Consider the following 22,271-nt stretch of genomic DNA (forward strand, 5'->3'; position numbering starts at 1 on the left):
AGAACATCCAGATTATGGTGACAATTTTTTATTTATGTACACTGCTCAAAAAAAATAAAAGGGAACACTAAAATACCATATCCTAGATATCATGGAATGAAATATTCCAGTTGCAAATCTTTATTCATTACATAGCGGAATGCGTTCAGAACAATAAAACAAATATGATCAAGGTAAATAAAGATTAATATCCCATGGAGGTCTGGATTTTGAATGATACTTAAAATCAAAGTGGACAATCAAATTACAGGCTGATCCAATTTCAGTGGAAATGCCTCAAGACAAGGAAATAATGTTCAGTAGTGTGTGTGTGTCCTCCATGTGCCTGTATGATCTCTCTACAATGCCTGGGCATGCTCCTGATGAGGTGGCGGATGTTCTCCTGAGGGAGACCTGAATTAAAGCATCAGCCAACTCCTGGACAGTCTGTGGTGCAACGTGGCATTGGTGGATGGAACGAGCTATGATGTCCCAGATGTTCTCGTTCGGATTCAGGTCTGGGGAATGGGCAAGCTAGTCCAAAGCATCAATGCCTTCATCATGCAAGAACTGATGACACACTCCAGCCACATGAGACCTAGCATTGTCATGCATCAGACGGAACCCAGGGCACACTGCATCTGCACATGGTCTCACAATGTGTCTGAGGATCTCTTCCAAGCACTTAATTGCAGTCAGGGTACCCCACAAAGAAATGCATCCCCACACCATTCATGACCCACTGCCAAACCGGTCATGCTGGAGGATGTTGCAGGCAGCAGAACATTCTCATATCATAACGGGACAAGTTGATTTCACAGAAGTGTTCCCTTTACTTTTTGGAGCAGTGTATAAAAAGGAAGGATTTTTATTGAACAAACATAAAACATAAGACTAAAATAATTTGGTATTGTGTTAAACGCAACAACTTCAAATAAAGCAAACATGTCACTTCTACCACAACACTGTAGAAAACTAATGTAGTAGAAGAAATCTAGCTCAATGGTATAAAATCTTCAACTTTATCTGTATATGACTGTGAGGAGCTGCCCACTTACTAAAGACTATTATACTTTTCCAGCAACGGACCACCATTTTTGTCAATATTATTATGTGTTTTATTAGTGATTTACTTATGTTTTATATAGTTGTGCTAACTTGTCAGTATGTGCACTAGATTCACGTGTAAAATGTCCAGCATTCCACTAATCTGTATCTCAGGGTATCTGTATCTCAGTATCTAACCATTGTTCCAACAGCCAATAATCTCAATATGTGTGTGTAGATTGTAGACACAGTGGAGCTGTCACCACAGGGGGTCTTACATGCAATCTCAGATGAAGGCTTCTAGAATATTCTTCATTGTTTTTGGCTAACAGTAAATGCTTAAGGAGTAGGGTGATCACTTCTGACCTGGGAGGGGACTGATCCCAGTGAAAGAAAGGAGAGTCATGTTTTAGGGAGAGTGGGTGGAAGGATGCCGGACGGTTAGGATCTGTGGCTGTGGACCTGGAGCTGTTGGATGGAAGACTTACAGAGTGTTGAAGATTTGTTATCAACTAAAGTGGATGAACATGCTTCAGTTGCGGATATGTCATTTGGATTTAAACTTTATTGAAGGACTGCTGCTACTGGATATCTGTGCTTTCATCGTTTTAGCTGTTGTCTGGAGGATCATGGACTGTGGTTACAGACTATACTGGCTGGAGATCCGAAATCTGTGAGCCAACCAAAAGATGGGAGACCGTGGGTATCACCTGATACAAAGCCAGTTGAACTACTGATCCCAGGTTGAGAACTTAAGGACTGAGAGAACTGTATTTTGGCCATTTACTTGGAATTACTGCATTACCATGGAGGTGATTAATAAAATATTGCAGCATTGTTAACCTGACTAGGTGATTACTTACAACCTCAGATCTTTACAATGACAAACATCGTCACATGAATTTTAAGTCCATAGATAGGCACACTTACGTGTTCCTGGCGCACTCCGAACCCTTACTCATGTTCTACCGTTGAGCTGGATTTCTTCTATTGCATTCTGATCATCATTGTCAGTGGCAGCGACATTCATTTCATGCTCCAGAAAAACTAGTCAACTGCAGCGAGTTGGCTTTTCCATTTTTCCAATTTGTAGAAAAATAACTAGTATATCATCACTTTATGCAATGAGAATAAAAGCAAATTCAGATGACTAATGTGGCCTTATTTTCGGATCCATCTGGTCTCAAAACTTGAGCCAACAGCATGATAGGCATTTATGATACTGTTAAATCTGTTTCATATGTGCATGATAATTGGTCCGATGTCAAATAACACTGAACGGGCGCGCACATATATTTCTATGTAGCGGTCATGCTCAGCACAGGAGCTGTGCGGCCAGACGGTGCATTGCAGTCAGACATCGGACCAATTATCACGGATATCTGAAACAGCCATTAGTTTTGGTTAGGAGACCCACAATCGGGTCAGGAGTTGCAATTTTAAGGCTTCAAAACGTTTCATTGTTTTAGCCCTAACATTAGGAGGCAAAGTGATAAATACCTTGTTATTCAGTTCACTCCTTTCTCGATTATGGCTCCTTGCCAGCTGTTGCTGTAACTGTTCAAGACAAGTCTTCTGCTGTTGCTTTATGTTTTCACATTCAGACAATAAACTCTCCTGCATGTGACTTTTAAGTTCCACTTCACGCTGCAGCGAATATTTTTCTTGTTCCAAGTTCTGAATTCATAATTTAAAAGCGAAATAATTAGCATTATGTTCCTCATCTGGGACATAACATCTATCTCAAACAATACAAAGTGTTCCTTAATTTACCTCAATAACACTGGTCATTTCACAACGTTGTTCCTCTAACTGATTTTGTAAGTCACTTTGACTTTCTAAGAGTTGGAGCCCATATTGTGCAGCCCTACCCCTCTCCTCTTCCACCTCCTTTAACTGACGCTGCAGTTTTAAGATTGCTTCTGATTGATCCATTGTGACAGACACCTAATACCAAAAAGAAAAAAAGCATTACATATTTATATTTAGAGACAAAGTACAAGTCAAAAGTTTAGACTAAACGTAGATTTACCATGATCTTATTTTCGGCTAAAGGCTTATCAGTAAAATATTTTCTGAAATCGAATAGAGTTTAGACCAAGCAGATTTTTAGTCCTTACTGCAAAAACTATCGCCCAAAGACTTCACTGGGGGGACACTGGAAACCACTGCTGTTGCCTGTAAGCAGCAGACGACACTCGTGGTCTCTGGGGTCTCCCAATGAAGCATCTGAGAAACATTCACAAGATGTAGAAAAGACTATGCAGCATACTTCCTGCTCTGCCAGCAGTCTAGGCGGTAATGTCACATATCAGGACAATAACTGTCAATGGCATGACCTGAGCAGCCATCCATGGCTATGTACCATAGCTAACTGCTGCCGTACATTGGGTGAATGAAAGGGGATTAGAGTCCTGTGACTGAAGTTGGCTCACCTTACCAAAACTTCATATGCATTATTACTCTACTAACAGATATCATCTTTTATTCATGTTATCCCTTTATAATATTCCGTTTTATTAATGCCACATCACGCTATTGATATGATTTTCTGCCATACCTGCCATTAAACATGTTTTTTTCCCCCTTGGATACTATGATTATTATTCTAGCACTGTATATACACTGCTCAAAAAAAAAAAAGGGAACACTCAAATAACACATCCTGGGTCTGAATGAATGAAATATTCTCATTGAACACTTTGTTCTGTACAAAGTTGAATGTGCTGACAACAAACTCACACAAAAATCATCAATGGAAATCAAATTTATTAACCAATGGAGGCCTGTATTTGGAGTCACTCCGAAAATTAAAGTGGAAAAACACACTACAGGCTGATCCAACTTTGATGTAATGTCCTTAAAACAAATCAAAATGAGGCTCAGTATTGTGTGTGACCTCCACGTGCCTGTATGACCTCCCTACAATGCCTGGGAATGCTCCTGATGAGGCTCAGTATTGTGTGTGGCCTCCATGTGCCTGTATGACCTCCCTACAATGCCTGGGCATGCTCCTGATGAGGCTCAGTATTGTGTGTGGCCTCCATGTGCCTGTATGACCTCCCTACAATGCCTGGGCACCTCCTGATGAGGTTGTGGATGGTCTCCTGTGGGACCTCCTCCCAGACCTGGACTAAAGCATCCGCCAACTCCTGGACAGTCTGTGGTGCAACGTGACGTTGGTGGATGGAGCGAGACATGATGTCCCAGATGTGCTCAATCAGATTCAGGTCTGGGGAACGGGCGGGCCAGTCCATAGCTTCAATGCCTTCATCTTGCAGGAACAGCTGACACACTCCAGCCACATGAGGTCTGCCATTGTCCTGCATTAGGAGGGACCCAGGGCCAACCGCACCAGCATATGGTCTCACAAGGGGTCTGAGGATCTCATATCGGTAACTAATGGCAGTCAGGCTACCTCTGGCGAGCACATGGAGGGCTGTGCGGCCCTCCAAAGAAATGCCAATGTGGCACCCCAGGGGTCTGGTTTCCACAGTAATGTAATGTTATGTCTGAGAGCAGGTGGGAGGTCCTTTGGTCAGGGATCCTGTGCATGCCACACCTCCTGCCCAGTCTTGGGAGGGGAAGAACTTCCCCTATATAAACCCGGGGCTGAGGCAGGGTTAGTCAGTCAAGGAGAGTAGAGACGAGAAACAGTCATAGGAAGAAACAGCAGAAGCTCAGTGGGAGCAATACTACTACGAGTCAGGGGCTGGCAGCTGCAGAGCTCGCCCTGACTGAGAAGATTTCTTACCGGACCCAGAGTCCGAGGCTGTGGGGACTAACTCCTATCCAACAGCAGAAACCGACCGGCAGGGGATTGCAGGTCCTCTGGCCCAGAAACCCGAAGGCACGGTCACACGCGTGGGACCAGCACCGCCATCGTGGAGCGGAAGCCATTAGAAGGCCCCGAGTCACCGGCCATACGGGTGAGCACCACACGGTACACTCAGGGACGTGGGCTACTTTTACCCGCCGCTAGCAAGGTAGCCAGAAGAGTACAGTTAGTTGGGAAGGCCTACAACTCCGCCTGGCCAGGGGAGATCCCATCTGCTCAAGGACTGACCAGGCCCCGATTGCTAGCAAGTACTCCGGGAGGGTCTATCTTTGTCACCAGTAAAGACCCTGAACTACACCGCATCGTCTCTGAGTGGTTCCTGCTACCCCCATCATCCACGTCGGCTGCCCTGAGGCCATACCCCTCCCGTTGGGGGTTATACCATCCCCGCTGCACCATCCTTCCACCGGCCTCAGCGGTCTGCCCCGCAGCGGCAGCTCCATAGCTGTATTCAACGGGTGGCGTAGTCATCCCACCATCTACCGTTAACAGACTGCCACTGAGTTTGACACCCTGGGCACGGAACGGGTCGCCGCCACTCGGAGACTACGACCCCCATCTGATCCGGCTCCAGGTATCCCCAAACAGCACTGGCCCAGGGGGCGCGTCACCACCCCACACAATTACCAACCCACTGCCAAACCGCTCATTCTGAAGGATGTTGCAGGCAGCAGATCGCTCTCCATGGCGTCTCCAGACTCTGTCACGTCTGTCACATGTGCTCAGTGTGAACCTGCTTTCATCTGTGAAGAGCACAGGGCGCCAGTGGCGACTTTGCCAATCCTGGTGTTCTGTGACAAATGCCAAGCGTCCTGCATGGTGTTGGGCTGTGAGTACAGCCCCCATCTGTGGACGTCGGTCCCTTATACCACCCTCATGGAGTCAGTTTCTAACAGTTTGTGCAGACACATGCACATTTGTGGCCTGCTGGAAGTCATTTTGCAGGGCTCTAGCAGTGCTCCTTCTTGCACAAAGGCGGAGGTAGCGGTCCTGCTGCTGGGTTGTTGTCCTCCTACGGCCCCCTCCACGTCTCCTGGTGTACTGGCCTGTCTCCTGGTAGCGCATCCAGCCTCTGGACACTACACTGACAGACACAGCAAACCTTCTTGCCACAGCTCGCATTGATGTGCCATGCTGGATGAGCTGCACTTCTTGAGCAACTTCTGTGGGTTGTAGAGTCCGTCTCATGCTACCACGAGTGTGAAAGCACAACCAACATTCAAAAGTGACCAAAACATCAGCCAGAAAGCATTGGTACTGAGATGTGGTCTGTGATCCCCACCTGCAGAACCACTCCTTTATTGAGGGTGTCTTGATAATTGCCAATAATTTCCATCTATTGTCTATTCCATTTGCACAACAGCATGTGAAATTGATTGTCAATCAGTGTTGCTTCCTAAGTGGACAGTTTGATTTCACAGACGTTTGATTTACTTGGAGTTATTTTCTGTTGGTTAAGTGTTCCCTTTATTTTTTGAGCAGTGTATTATTTTGTTTATATGAACTACATGTATGTATAGCACATGTATATATTGTACAGCCCATTTAAATTTTGTTCTGTGTCTCTTTCTTCAGTGATGGTTGATAAAGACCAAATCTTAGGTCGAAACGTCCATTTATGTCGCTACAAACCATCATCTACTCTTATTTTTGTGGTGAACTGTTAAAATTAAACATATTTTGAAAAAGATACCTCTTGAGTGTGGCAGATTACCTACATAATAACTGTCAATGGCATGACCTGAGCAGCCATCAATGGCTATGTACCATAGCTAACTGCTGCCGTACATTGGGTGAATGAAAGGGGATTAGAGTCCTGTGACTGAAGCGCTGATATGATTAAATATGAAAAACACACTAGGTGGATTCATGAGCAAAAAAGGGATTAATTTTATATGTTTTAGATGAGCCAGCTTATCTTGCCACCCTGTAATGAGCATACATTTCTTTTTCAAAGATGAACAGCAAACAGGATCAGAGGAAAGAATGTCCTACTTACTAATTGTAAATGCTTCTGTTTGCCATGACCTTTAGTTTAAATGAGATTACATGCTAATCTCTAGTTTAAAGCTCTAACTAACAATCTGTTCTGAAATGTGGCACAATATAGTAAACACACAGTTTCTTGCAATACCAGACAGTAACTGGATCACAATAGAACCAAACTATTACAATAAAGCAGGCATGTTCAAGCTATCACCTTTACATGGGATAGGGGGGTATCTTTCCCAACACTGAGGGTCCAATCCCTGGGACTTTCATCACTCCTGGGAACCAAGTGAATAGCAGTGGTCAATCATGTGCATGGATGCTCCATTAATTCTTATAAGAGTGCTGAAGACCAGATGAAAGCATGAATCCACCACCTTAGTCAGTCTCATTAAGAATGAGTGGAGCAGCAGTGCACATTTTGATCAGCTGTCATGTGCTAACAGCCGCGGGTGGAATCGCGATCCACTTGCGGCTGTTAATATGTTAAATGACGTTGTCAATCTTTGACAGCGGCATTTTACATGATCGCACTGGAAGCGCATCACAGACCACGCTCATCGGGAGTCAGTCACATGATCGCGTGGTGCCGAAGGGTTGGCATGACACCGGGGGTCAGCAGAAGAACTCCATGCTTTTCATTGCTGATTTGCTATAAACAACCGCCCGTGGCTGAAGCCCTACTCTGTGTAGCACAAGCGATCGGAAGTTCGCAGCTTCAACTCTCCCCAAGGAGACTATTTAAGCAAGTCAAGTAGAAAAAGGGTTACCAAAAACATTAAAACTTAAAAAGTTCAAATTAACCCCCTTTTGCCTCATTCACAAAAAAAAAAAACCCACACACACATTTGGTATCGCTGCTTTCAGAAACGCCAGATCCAAATAAAAAAAGAATCCAAATCAGTTAACTGAGTAACAAGGAAAGAAATCAAAAGCGTCAGAACTACGTTTTTTTTGCTCGACGTAACACTGCAATAAAATACAATAAGAGGAGATCAAAACATTGTATATACCCCTGCAAAACACAAGCCCTCATAACAGAAAAATAAAGTCATGGCTCTGGGAAGAAGGGGAGCAAAAAAATGAAAACACAAAGAAGGAAAATCCCAAAGTCGTAAAAGGTTCAGGAAGTGTTTGTGTGAGATCTAAATATTTATTATACAGTACAGACCAAAAGTTTGGACACACCTTCTCATTTAAAAATTTTCTGTATTTTCATGACTTTGAAAATTGTACATTGACACTTAAGGCATCAAAACTATGAATTAACACATGTGGAATTATATACTTAAAAAAGGGTGAAACAACTGAAAATATGTCTTGTATTCTAGGTACTTCAAAGTAGCCACCTTTAGCTTTGATGACTGCTTTACACACTCTTGATGAGCTTCAAGAGGTAGTCACCGGAAATGGTCTTCCAACAATCTTGAAGGAGTTCCCAGAGATGCTTAGCACTTGTTGGCCCTTTAGCCTTCACTCTGCGGTCCAGCTCACCCCAAACCATCTTGATTGGGTTCAGGTCTGGTGACTGTGGAGGCCAGGTCATCTGGCGTAGCACCCCATCACTCTCCTCCTTGGTCAAATAGTCCTTACACAGCCTGGAGGTGTGTTTGGGGTCATTGTCCTGTTGAAAAATATATGATGGTCCAACTAAACGCAAACCGGATGGAATAGCATGCCGCTGCAAGATGCTGTAGTAGCCATGCTGGTTCAGCATGCCTTCAATTTTGAATAAATCCCTAACAGTGTCACCAGCAAAGCACCCCCACACCATCACACCTCCTCCTACATGCTTCACAGTGGGAAACAGGCATGTAGAGTCCATCCGTTCACCTTTTCGGCGTCGCACAAAGACACGGTGGTTGGAACCAAAGAGCTCAAATTTGGACTCCTCAGACCAAAGCACAGATTTCCACTGGTCTAATGTCCATTCCTTGTGTTCTTTAGCCCAAACAAGTCTCTTCTGCTTGTTGCCTGTCCTTGGCAGTGGTTTTCTAGCAGCTATTTTACCATGAAGGCCTGCTGCACAAAGTCTCCTTTTAACAGTTGTTGTAGAGATGTGTCTGCTGCTAGAACTCTGTGTGGCATTGACCTGGTCTCTAATCTGAGCTGCTGTTAACCTGCGATTTCTGAAGCTGGTGACTCGGATAAACTTATCCTCAGAAGCAGAGGTGACTCTTGGTCTTCCTTTCCTTGGGCGGTCCTCATGTGAGCCAGTTTCTTTGTAGCGCTTGATGGTTTTTGCAATTGCACTTGGGGACACATTCAAAGTTTGCCCAATTTTTCGGACTGACTGACCTTCATTTCTTAAAGTAATGATGGCCACTCGTTTTTCTTTACTTAGCTGCTTTTTTCTTGCCATAATACAAAATTCTAACAGTCTATTCAGTAGGACTATCAGCTGTGTATCCACCAGACTTCTGCACAACACAACTGATGGTCCCAACCCCATTTATAATGCAAGAAATCCCACTTATTAAACCTGACAGGGCACACCTTTGAAGTGAAAACCATTTCTGGTGACTACCTCTTGAAGCTCATCAAGAGAATGCCAAGAGTGAGCAAAGCAGTCATCAAAGCAAAAGGTGGCTACTTTGAAGAACCTAGAATATAAGACATATTTTCAGTTGTTTCACACTTTTTTGTTAAGTATATAATTCCACATGTGTTAATTCATAGTTTTGATGCCTTCAGTGTGAATGTACAATTTTCATAGTCATGAAAATACAGAAAAATCTTTAAATGAGAAGGTGTGTCCAAACGTTTGGTCTGTACTGTATATCTATATATAGATATATATATATATATATAGATATATATATATAGAGAGATATATATATATATAGAGATATATATATATATATAGAATATATATATATATATATATATATATATATATATATATATATATATATATATATATATATATATATATATATATATATATATATATATATGAGAGAGATAAATCTAGAAATACACTGCTCAAAAAAATAAAGGGAACCCTTAAACAACAGAATATAACTCCAAGTAAATCAAACTTCTGTTAAATCAAACTGTTCACTTAGGAAGCAACACTGATTGACAATCAATTTCACATGCTGTTGTGCAAATAGAATAGACAATAGATGGAAATTAATGGTAATTATCATGACACACGAAATAAAGGAGTGGTTCTGCAGGTGGGGACCACAGACCACATCTCAGTACCAATGCTTTCTGGCTGATGTTTTTGTTCACTTTTGAATGTTGGTTGTGCTTTCACACTCGTGGTAGCATGAGACGGACTCTACAACCCACAGAAGTTGCTCAGATAGTGCAGCTCATCCAGGATGGCACATCAATGCGAGCTGTGGGAAGAAGGTTTGCTGTGTCTGTCAGTGTAGTGTCCAGAGGCTGGAGGCGCTACCAGGAGACAGGTCAGTACACCAGGAGACGTAAAGGAGGCCGTAGGAGAACAACAACCCAGCAACAGGACCGCTACCTCTGCTTTTGTGCAAGGAGGAACAGGAGGAGCACTGCCAGAGCCCTGCAAAATGACCTCCAGCAGGCCACAAATGTGCATGTGTCTGCACAAACTGTTAGAAACCGACTCCACGAGGGTGGTATGAGGGCCCGAGGTCCACAGATGGGGGTTGTGCTCACAGCCCAACACCGTGGAGGACGCTTGGCATTTGTCACAGAACACCAGGATTGGCAAAGTCGCCACTGGCACCCTGTGCTCTTCACAGATAAAAGCAGGTTCACACTGGGCACATGTGACAGAGTCTGGAAACGCCGTGGAGAGCGATCTGCTGCCTGCAACAACCTTCAGCATGAAAGCTTTGGCCATGGGTCAGTAATGGTGTGGGGTGGCATTTCTTTGGAGGGCCACACAGCCCTCCATGTGCTCGCCAGAGGTAGCCTGACTGCCATTAGGCACTGAGATGAGATCCTCAGACCCTTTGTGAGACCATATGCTGGTGCGGTTGGCCCTGGTTTCCTCCTAATGCAGGACAATGGCAGAACTCATGTGGCTGGAGTGTGTCAGTAGTTCCTGCAAGATGAAGGCATTGAAGCTATGGACTGGCCCGCCCGTTCCCCAGACCTGAATCTGATTGAGTACATCTGGGACATCATGTCTCACTCCATCCACCAACGTCACGTTGTACCACAAACTGTCCAGGAGTTGGCGGATGCTTTAGTCCAAGTCTGGGAGTAGATCCCACAGGAGACCATCCACAACCTCATCAGGAGCATGCCCAGGCGTTGTAGGGAGGTCATACAGGCACGTGGAGGCCAAACACAATACTGAGCCTCATTTTGACTTGTTTTAAAGGACATTACATCAAAGTTGGATCAGCCTGTAGTGTGTTTTTCCACTTTAATTTTGGGGGTGACTCCAAATCCAGGCGTCCATTGCTTAATAAATTTGATTTCCATTCATGATTTTTGTGTGATTTTGTTGTTAGCACATTCAACTTTGTACAGAATAAAGTATTCAATGAGAATATTTCATTCATTCAGATCTAGGATGTGTTATTTGAGTGTTCCATTTATTTTTTTGAGCAGTATATATCTATAATCTCACTGTCTACCAACTTTTGGTTGGCCCACAGATTTCGGATCTCCAGCCAGGATAGTCTGTAGCCACAGTCCATGATCCTCTAGACAGCAGATAAAACGATTAAAGCACAGGTATCCAGTAGCAGCAGTACTTTTAAGAAAGTTTAAATCCAAATGACATAATCCATAATGGTAAAATGTTTATCCATCCATCCTTCCAAGTCCACGGTCTCCATCCTTCAATCCTTCCACACCACTCTAAAACATGTCTCTCCTCTTTTCCACTGGGATCAGTCCCCTCCCAGGTCAGAAGTGATCACACCCTCCCCCTTAAACATTCGCTAAAACAATGAAGAATATTCTAGAAGCCTTCATCTGAGACTGCCTGTAAGACTCCATGTGGTGACGGCTCCACTGTTTCTCAATCTACACTCACCTAATGAGATTATTGGCTGTTGAGACAATGGACTCCTGAGATAAAGATGAGATTAGTGGAATGCTGGACATTTTACAAGTGAATCGTACATACTGACAAGTAGAACTATATAAAACATAAGAAGTAAATCACTAATAACACACAATAATAATATTGACGAAAATGGTGGTCCGAGCTGGAAAAGTATCATAGCCTTTAGTAAGTGGGCAGCTGCTCAAAATGATAATTAAGTAGATATGACTTTTTGCACCTTCTGGTCCATCACTGTCCTTTGAGCATCAAAGAAAAGGAGACATCATGAAAGTAATCAAAAATCAGATTAACTCAGGTGGACCCAAACCCTGTAACAGCTGTATATATTCTGACACAAAATTAATGGGCATTATTAGTAAGATTCTTGACAAGATTACAATTCACCTAGTAGAAGGGACAAATTGATGATAAAAGCTTAGTGTAAAGACGTACTATTAAATGTTTAAGACTAGTTCATATTGTTTTATTATGTATAGCATGATTTACCGTATTTTTCGGACTATAAGACGCACTTTTTTTCTCCAAAATTTTGGAGGAAAATGGGGGGTGCGTCTTATAGTCCGAATGTTGGGGGGGGGGGGTGTATATTTGTGTGGTGTGGGGGGGGAGCGGTATCGGTGGAGGAGCGGGGCACAGGAGGCAGCAGCCGCCTACTGCAGCCTACACTGTCCCCGCTGCTAAAGAAAATGAATATTCACTGCTCCAAACGCCCATGGGGCGTGGGGAGCATTGAATATTCATGCTCCTTAATAGCTGAACACAGTGTAGCCGAACTGCGGCTCCTGCTGTTGCCGGCTATCTCCTGTGCCCGCTATTAAAGGACATGAATATTCAACCTCTCTCCACGCCCATGGGAGTGGAGAGGAGTGAATATTCATGCCCTTTAATGAGTGGGCACAGGAGATAGCCGGCAGCAGTAGCTGCCGCACCATGGCTCCGCTGTGTGCCGGCTATGAAGGAGAGTGAAGTCACTACTCCCCACGAGCACAGACTCGGCGTGGGGAGCAGTGACTTCCGGCAGCTGATCTCTCCTTGTGAGCCGCGCATGGTAGTGACGCCATGCGCGGCTCACATGGAGAGATCAGTGCAGGCAGACTGGACGCAGCGCTGGAGGAAAGAAGAGAGGTGAGTAGGACTGTTTATTTTTTTTTAATGTGCAGCATGATGGGGATTAGGGGGACCATGCATACTAGGACAGGGATTAGGGGTGCCAAGCATACCAGGACAGGGATTAGGGGTGCCAAGCATACCAGGACAGGGATTAGGGGTGCCAAGCATACCAGGACAGGGATTAGGGGTGCCAAGCATACCAGGACAGGGATTAGGGGTGCCAAGCATACCAGGACAGGGATTAGGGGAGCCATGCATACCAGGATAGGGATTAGGGGTGCCATGCATACCAGGATAGGGATTAGGGGTGCCATGCATACCAGGATAGGGATGAGGGGTGTCATGCATACCAGGACAGGGATGAAGGGTGCCATGCATACCAGGACAGTGATGATGGGTGCCATGCATATCAGGACAGGGATTAGGGGTGTCATGCATACCAGGAAAGGGATTAGGGGTGCCATGCATACTAGGACAGGGATGAGGAGTGCCATCCATATCAGGATAGGTATGAGGGGTGCCATGCATACCAGGATGGAGGGATGCCAGGCATACCAGGATGGGGATCACGTATAAAAGGAAGGGGGGCGGCATATATACCAGGATGGGGGATATTGTCAGAATTGGGAGACATTACCCCTATACCAGTGTCAGCAGAAGACCCCCTCCACCTTAAAAGTGCATCATGACCACATTTTTTGCTTAAATTTTTATTTTTTTATTTTCCTCCTCTAAAACCTAGGTGCGTCTTATGGTCCGGTGTGTCTTATAGTCTGAAAAATACGGTAACTACTGTACTAATTTTAGAAACTTGAAAGACGTCTAGTGACGTAATAAAAAAAACGTTACTTGTATATTTAAAAAGGTGGTAAAAATATTGATTTTTAATTTAGCATTACACATACGAAAAGGATGATATTTAGAAAATTCCGCTTTGAATTATGATCATACAGAGATCCCAACTTGAATCCATGAACAAATGTAACCAAGAACACAAGTAGCATATGCATTTTTTGAAATTTTTATGAGTTTTTCCAACATTGCCCATCAAAATTTATAATTTGATTCCTCAAAAAAAAATTTAACGGTCTTGTAACATATCAAATTTAAGTCTGAACAAAATAATGCCTCTCCCATCTCTATCTTAATTCTAACCCGAGATATGATAACAAATGTAAAGTCACACAAGCCCAAATTCAGGTTTTCAAAACCTTAGAAATTTATAAAAAAAAAAATGAACAAATGAAGATAAAAATTCTAAATGAATTTTTAATTCACTAAAGTAGCACTACAAAAAAAAAAAAAAAAAAGAAAATATACCAAGATATCAGGTAAAAAAAAATATTCAGATTTGGATCGCTTGAAATGGAATGACCCTAAGGCTATGTGTGCACGATCAGGATTTGAAGTAAAAAAAACAACGAGGAAAAAACTTGCGGTTTTGCCGCGATTTTGACGCATTTTTTTCAAGCATTTTTGTACATCAATGAATGCTTTTTGGAGCTAAATAAAGTTATTTGGTGGGAGATGGCTTTAAAACCTTGGATTACCATCAGAACTGTGGTGGGTATATTAGTTAATTTAAATGATTAAAGAATGTGTCTGTTGTATTTCAAATAAAGTGTTTGCTCTTTGTGTTTATTTAACTACTTACTTTAATAAGGTTTGGTCACGAAAAGGTCTGACAACTTGTCATCACCAAACAAAAGAGGTAGGTGTCAGCTTGTCCCATTCGACCAATCTTCATTAGCATTTCTATTCACGTAATTTATGCGCAGCTGTGAGCTGATAGTTTTAGCCTGGGAAGGTGCCATTTGCAAATATGGTCCCTGGCCATCATTAAAAGCTCAGAGCTGATTCGTTAGCCGCTACGTCCCCACGAACAGCAACAAGCAGCACTTTGGAAGTAGCGTATTTTTCTTGCGTACAAAATGTGGTGGTCTAATACTGCACTTTTGTTGTGAATCCATTGCATATAATCTAACGCGGTAGAAGGTATAATAAAATGTAACTTTTAATGAATATATATTAAAATGACCATATGGCTCAAGTAGAAGGTGGACAATTGACAAAAAAAAAAAAAAAAAACGACACACATCAAAAAGTCACAAATACAAAGGGGGAGGGGAAGCATACCCTAATATTGTAGCCCTCTTGCAGTGTGGTAGTGACAAATATAGCATATAAATAAGAAAGGAACAGTCTCACCATTAGTTGGAGTGTAGCCTTACTCATAGCAGAAAGGATCCCCACTTAGCAGGTATTTCATCCAGAGAGGCACAGTCCACAGAGGAGATAATAACAAATGTGGAGGGGAAGAAAAATATCAGCACAATACCCAAAGAAAATAGCTCATGTATAGACAGTGGGCCGGGGATCTATTGCACATGTCCCAAAAGTATTCCCATTCCCTACGCGTTTCGTTGATTAACTCATCAGGGGAGAGTGGGGGAGAGGGGACCGTCGCATTGGCTCTCAGCAGGGAAAAAAAAAAAAAAACACAAAATAATAAGGAACTACATGAGCTGCATTCATATACAAGTGAGTGGCGTTTAAATATGCTCACTTATGGCGCCACATTCCAGACCAAAAAACGTCACTTCCGGTCCGCGATGTAGTGCATCACGGTGCCCATGTAAGGACACATAGGGCGCAGAGATTGATATGCCGTGCGCTCCAAGCTGGAATGCACCCTTGGAACGCTCGCGTCATACAGGTACCAGAAGGGACGGGCAAGTGCGTCACCTCTGGACCGATGCGCCCAAGCCTGGAACGCATCAGCAATTCCTGCGCAGTAGTGTCACAACTAAAAATGTCTTGTATTCTAGGTTCTTTAAAGTAGCTACCTTTTGCTTTGATGACTGCTTTGCACACTCTTGGCATTCGGCAGTCACCCGAAATGGTTTTCACTTCACAGGTGTGCCCTGTCAGGTTTAATAAGTGGTATTTCTTGCCTTATAAATGGGGTTGGGACCATCAGCTGTGTTGTGCAGAAGTCTGGTGGATACACAGCTGATAGTTCTACTGAATAGACTGTTAGAATTTGTATTATGGCAAAAAAAGAAGCTAAGTAAAGAAAAACGAGTGGCCATCATTACTTTAAGAAATGAAGGTCAGTCAGTGTGAAAAATTGGGAAAACTTTGAAAGTGTCCCCAAGTGCAGTTACAAAAACCATCAAGCGCTACAAAGAAACTGGCTCACATGAGGACCGCCTCAGAAAAGGAAGACCAAGAGTCACCTCTGCTTCTGAGGATAAGTTTATCCGAGTCACCAGCTTCAGAAATCGCAGGTTAACAGCAGCTCAGATTAGAGACCAGGTCAATGCCACACAGAGTTCTAGCAGCAGACATCTCTACAACAACTGTTAAGAGGAGACTTTGTGCAGCAGGCCTTCATGATAAAATAGCTGCTAGGAAACCACTGCTAAGGACAGGCAACAAGCAGAAGAGACTTGTTTGTGCTAAAGAACACAAGGAATGGACATTAGACCAGTGGAAATCTGTGCTTTGGTCTGAGGAGTCCAAATTTGAGATCTTTGGTTCCAACCACCTTGTCTTTGTGCGACGCAGAGAAGGTGAACGGATGGACTCTACATGCCTGGTTCCTACCGTGAAGTATGGAGGAGGAGGTGTGATGGTGTGGGGGTGCTCTGCTGGTGACACTGTTGGGGATTTATTCAAAATTGAAGGCATACTGAACCAGCATGGATACCACAGCATCTTGCAGCGGCATGCTATTCCATCCGGTTTGAGTTTAGTTGGACCATCATTTATTTTTCAACAGGACAATGACCCCAAACACACCTCCAGGCTGTGTAAGGGCTATTTGACCAAGAGGGAGAGTGATGGGGTGCTACGCCAGATGACCTGGCCTCCACAGTCACCAGACCTGAACCCAATCGAGATGGTTTGGGGTGAGCTGGACCGCAGAGTGAAGGCAAAAGGGTCAACAAGTGCTAAGCATCTCTGGGAAATCCTTCAAGTGACTACCACTTGAAGCTCATCAAGAGAATGCCAAGAGTGTGCAAAGCAGTCATCAAAGCAAAAGGTGGCTACTTTGAAGAACCTAGAATATAAGACATATTTTCAGTTGTTTCACACTTTTTTGTTAGGTATATAATTCCACATGTGTTAATTCATAGTTTTGATGCCTTCAGTGTCAATGTACAATTTTGATAGTCATGAAAATACAGAAAAATCTTTAAATGAGGTGTGTCCAAACTTTTGGTCTGAACTTATATATATATACACACACACATATATATACATATATACACACATATATACACAGACACACACATATATACACAGACACACACATATATACACAGACACACACATATATACACAGACACACACATATATACACATACATATATATATATACACACACACACACACACATATATATACACATACATATATATATATACACACACACACATATATACACATACATATATATATACACACACACACATATATACACATACATATATATATACACACACACACATATATACACATACATATATATATACACACACACACACACACATATATACATACACACACACACACATATATACACACATATATATATATATATATATATATATATATATACATACACACACACACACATATATACACATATATATATATATATATATATATATATATATATATATATATATATATATATATATATATATATATATATATATATATATATATATATATATATATATATATATATATATATATATATATATATATATATATATATACACACACACTAGCTATTGAACCCGTTCTACGCCCGGGTGGCGAGCATTTTTATTGGTATATGGTCTCCCATGCTGGTATGTGCTGCCCCCCTCTTTGTATTTGTGCTGCCCCCATCCCGTCCCAACCATCCAATCCTGGTATGAGCGGCACCCCTCATCCCCAATCCTGTATGCGTGGCACCCATCACCCTCAATCCTGGTATGCGTGGCACCCCTCAACCCCCAATCCTGGTATGCGTGGCACCCCTCACCTCCAATCCTGGTATACGTGGCACCCCTCACCCCTATCCTGGTGTGTATGGTATCCCTCATCCTGGTGTGTATGGTATCCCTCATCCTGGTATGCATGGCACCCTATCCCTCACTCCCAATCCCGGTATGCGTGGCACCCCTCACCCCAAATCCCGGTATGCGTGGCACCCCTCACCCCCCAATCCCGGTATGCGTGGCACCCCTCATCCTTATCCTGGTGTGTATGGTACCCCATCCCTATCCTGGTGTGTATGGTATCCCTCATCCTGGTATGTATGGCACCCCATCCCTCATTCCCAATCCCGGTATGCGTGGCACCCCTCATCCCCAATCCCGGTATGCATGGCACCCCTCATCCCCAATCCTGGTATGCCTGGTACATCTCACCCCCCAATCCTGGTATGCGTGGCACCCCTCACCCCCCCAATCCTGGTATACGTGGCATCCCTCATCCCTATCCTGGTGTGTATGGTATTCCTCATCCTGGTATGCATGGCACCCTATCCCTCACTCCCAATCCCGGTATGCGTGGCACCCCTCACCCCCAATCCCGTATGCGTGGCACTCCTCACACCCTCAATCCTGGTATGCGTGGCACCCCCTCACCCCCCAATCCTGGTATGCGTGGCACCCCTCACCCCCCAATCCTGGTATGCGTGGCACCCCTCATCCCTATCCTGGTGTGTATGGTATCCCTCATCCTGGTATGCATGGCACCCTATCCCTCACTACCAATCCCGATGTGTGTGGCACCCCTCACCCCCAATCCCGTTATGCGTGGCACCCCTCATCCCGGTATGCGTGGCTCCCCTAACCCCCAATCCCGGTATGCGTAGCACCCCTTGTCAGGAAAACAACACCCACTTGGGTCAGACCTTGCAGCTCTCTGGCGCCCCCTTATCCTGCTGGTCAAACACGGTATTGACCGAGGATAAGCACGGGTGCAGCTGCTCTAATTTATGTCGACTATTGCGGCACGTGATGTGACAGGACGTATATATACCACCAGTTCCTTCCAGGAACGTATATATACCTCCGACCAGCCACCCTCAAACCACAATATCACATAAATACTGGTATACTGCCACCACCGATCGCTTAACAGGTGGATCGGGTACCTGGTAGGTAAAGTGAATTAACGGGTGAGGAACGTGTTTGCTCGACATAGGACAAGAAGAAAGAAACTGGTAAATAATTATGATTTACTCCCAAAGGTGGGCAGTGTTTACAAAATATATACAAGATATTATAAAGGAGACAATTTACATGTATGCATAAACAGTTCTTAAAATAAAAGGGATAAGTAATAGCAAAATCTGCGCCACAAGGTGATGGTCTCAGATTCTGTGGGGGGGGACGGCTCCCCGGAAATTAGAGGTGATTCTTCTTACGCCGCGTGATGTGCGTGCGTTCGAAGTCCCTGAGAAGAATGGCTTGAAAAATGGCCGATCTGGTTTTTAGCAAGCAGCCAAAACTCTGGGAGACACCCCTTATTTACCTTACAAAGGGGCTCGGCTTTGCGAGCCCACCCAGCTGCAGAAGACCTAAAAAATCCTTCAGATTCCATATCTTGGTGTGGGGGGGTCCCACATCCAAGAGGCAGACATCATCTTGACCGTCACCAATATTCATGAAGATAGATATTAAATATGAAACCTCTATGATGCTCAGAAGCTCAGAATCCATTATCTCAGTTCCCGGTCATTCCTCAGTTATGCAAGTTATACTATTGTAATGGGAAAAAGGTAAGCATTCAAAAAAAAAGGTTCCGATGTTTCTGTCAGACCTGTGCGTGATTAAAATTGGCATAAAACGTTTGTACAATTAAACAATGGGATTTTTTGGAGGGATTTTCCGGTTTGTACCAGTGCTTGCCCTAGACTGAGGTTTTATGGCGGGTCATAAAGATTCCTGGTTTGGGGAAAAGCAAAAGTGAGTTCTATGTCTTCTCTTACAAACGGATAGGGGGTGGGGGTTTTCCTTTTAAAACATCTCTCATTTTTAAAACTCGGGCAAAAATACCTTTTGCCTGACACCCCTCATCCGGGTATGCGTGGCTCCCCTCACCCCCAATCCCGGTATGCATGGCATCCCTCACCCCCAATCCCGGTATGCGTGGCACCCATCATCCTTATCCTGGTGTGTATGGTATCCCTCATCCTGGTATGCATGGCACCCCATCCCTCATTCCCAATCCCGGTATGCGTGGCAACCCTCATCCCCAATCCCAGTATGCCTGGCACCCCTCAACCCCAATCCCGGTATGCGTGGCACCCCTCACCCCCCAATCCCGGTATGCGTGGTACCCCTCACCCCCCAATCCCGGTATGCGTGGTACCCCTCACCCCCCAATCCTGGTATGCGTGGTACCCCTCACCCCCCAATCCTGATATATGCATGGTCCCCTCACCCATTTCACACTGTACACACATACGAAAAAAATAAACAGTTATACTCACCTTTTTTCTCTGTGCTCCAGCTCTGCTGTGTCCTCTTCTACCGGAGGCCGGGGGAGGAGTGCGGCGCCAGAGCACGGCGCTGTCCGGCGCCATTTTGCTGAAGACACACTGTTAATGTGTCTTCAGTAAAATGGCGCCGGATAGCGCTATGCGCACGAGCCGGTCCGACGCCTTCACTCCGCCCCCGGTCTCCAGCGAAGAGAGGCGCCGCGGCAACGCTCCTCCCGGTCAGGTAAGTATGTAAGTATGGCGCCGGAGATCGCAGTATGCGTTCAGTGTCTACGCATACCGAGATCTCCGGCGCCATACACTTCCTCTTACCTGTAACGGCTGGATGCGTGCTTCTCTCTGGAGCCAGACTGCGCTTCACGCATGCGCAGTCTATCGAGGTTTCGGACAGAAACACGAATCCCCGGTTATATTATAGATACACACACACATATATATTATATATATATATATTATATATATTATATATATATATATATATATATATATTATATATATATATATATATATATATATATATATATATATATATATATATATATATATATATATATATATATATATATATATATATATATATATATATATATATACACAGTGCCTACAAGTAGTATTCAACCCCCTGCAGATTTAGCTGGTTTGATAAGATGCAAATAAGTTAGAGCCTTCAAACTGCAAACGAGAGTAGGTTTTATGAACAGAAGCATAAATCTTACAAACCAAAAAGTTATGTTGCTCAGTTGACTTTTATTAAATTTTAAACATAAAAGTGTGGGTCAATTATTATACAACCCCTATGTTTAATATTTTGTGGAATAACCCTTGTTTGCAATTACAGCTAATAATCGTCTTTTAGAAGACCTGATCAGGCCGGCACAGGTCTGTGGAGTTATCTTGGCCCACTCCTCCATGCAGATCTTCTCCAAGTTATCTAGGTTCTTTGGGTGTCTCATGTGGACTTTATTCTTGAGCTCCTTCCACAAGTTTTCAATTGGGTTAAGGTCAGGAGACTGACTAGGCCACTCCAACACCTTGACTTTTTCCCTCTTGAACCAGGCCTTGGTTTTCTTGGCTGTGTGCTTTGGGTCGTTGTCTTGTTGGAAGATGAAATTACGACCCATCTTAAGATCCTTGATGGAGGAGCGGAGGTTCTTGGCCAAAATCTCCAGGTAGGCCGTGCTATCCATCTTCCCATGGATGCGGACCAGATGGCCAGGCCCCTTGGCAGAGAAACAGCCCCACAGCTTGATGCTGCCGCCACCATGCTTGACTGTAGGGATGGTATTCTTGGGGTCGTATGCAGTGCCATCCAGTCTCCAAACGTCACGTGTGTGGTTGGCACTAAAGATCTCGATCTTGGTCTCATCAGACCATAGAACCTTGAACCAGTCTGTCTCAGAGTCCTCCAAGTGATCATGAGCAAACTGTAGACGAGCCTTGACATGACGCTTTGAAAGTAAAGGTACCTTACGGGCTCGTCTGGAACGGAGACCATTGCGGTGGAGTACGTTACTTATGGTATTGACTGAAACCAATGTCCCCACTGCCATGAGATCTTCCCGGAGCTCCTTCCTTGTTGTCCTTGGGTTAGCCTTGACTCTTCGGACAAGCCTGGCCTCGGCACGGGAGGACACTTTCAAAGGCTGTCCAGGCCGTGGAAGGCTAACAGTAGTTCCATAAGCCTTCCACTTACGGATGATGCTCCCAACAGTGGACACAGGTAGGCACAACTCCTTGGAAAGGGTTTTGTACCCCTTGCCAGCCTTATGACCCTCCACGATCTT

General features: G+C 44.0%; 1 protein-coding gene across 10 annotated transcripts in view; it reads right to left on the minus strand.

Moving 5' to 3' along the window:
• Nucleotides 1-22,271, minus strand: part of SPDL1 (spindle apparatus coiled-coil protein 1) — a 466,199-nt gene that overhangs the window by 355,391 nt on the left and 88,537 nt on the right. For all 10 annotated transcript variants that reach the window (XM_073651106.1, XM_073651101.1, XM_073651105.1 and 7 more), the window contains 2 exons: nucleotides 2,800-2,973; nucleotides 2,527-2,703 (listed from right to left, as the gene is read on the minus strand). In XM_073651106.1, coding sequence (XP_073507207.1) covers nucleotides 2,527-2,703; nucleotides 2,800-2,961 — 339 coding nt within the window. In that variant the 5' untranslated portion in view covers nucleotides 2,962-2,973. The remainder of the gene's footprint in view (nucleotides 1-2,526; nucleotides 2,704-2,799; nucleotides 2,974-22,271) is intronic.

The sequence above is a fragment of the Phyllobates terribilis genome, unplaced genomic scaffold (assembly GCF_046119375.1).
Source record: "Phyllobates terribilis strain yellow unplaced genomic scaffold, ASM4611937v1 Scaffold_11__3_contigs__length_659146591, whole genome shotgun sequence".
In the NCBI taxonomy this organism is placed as follows: domain Eukaryota; kingdom Metazoa; phylum Chordata; class Amphibia; order Anura; family Dendrobatidae; genus Phyllobates; species Phyllobates terribilis.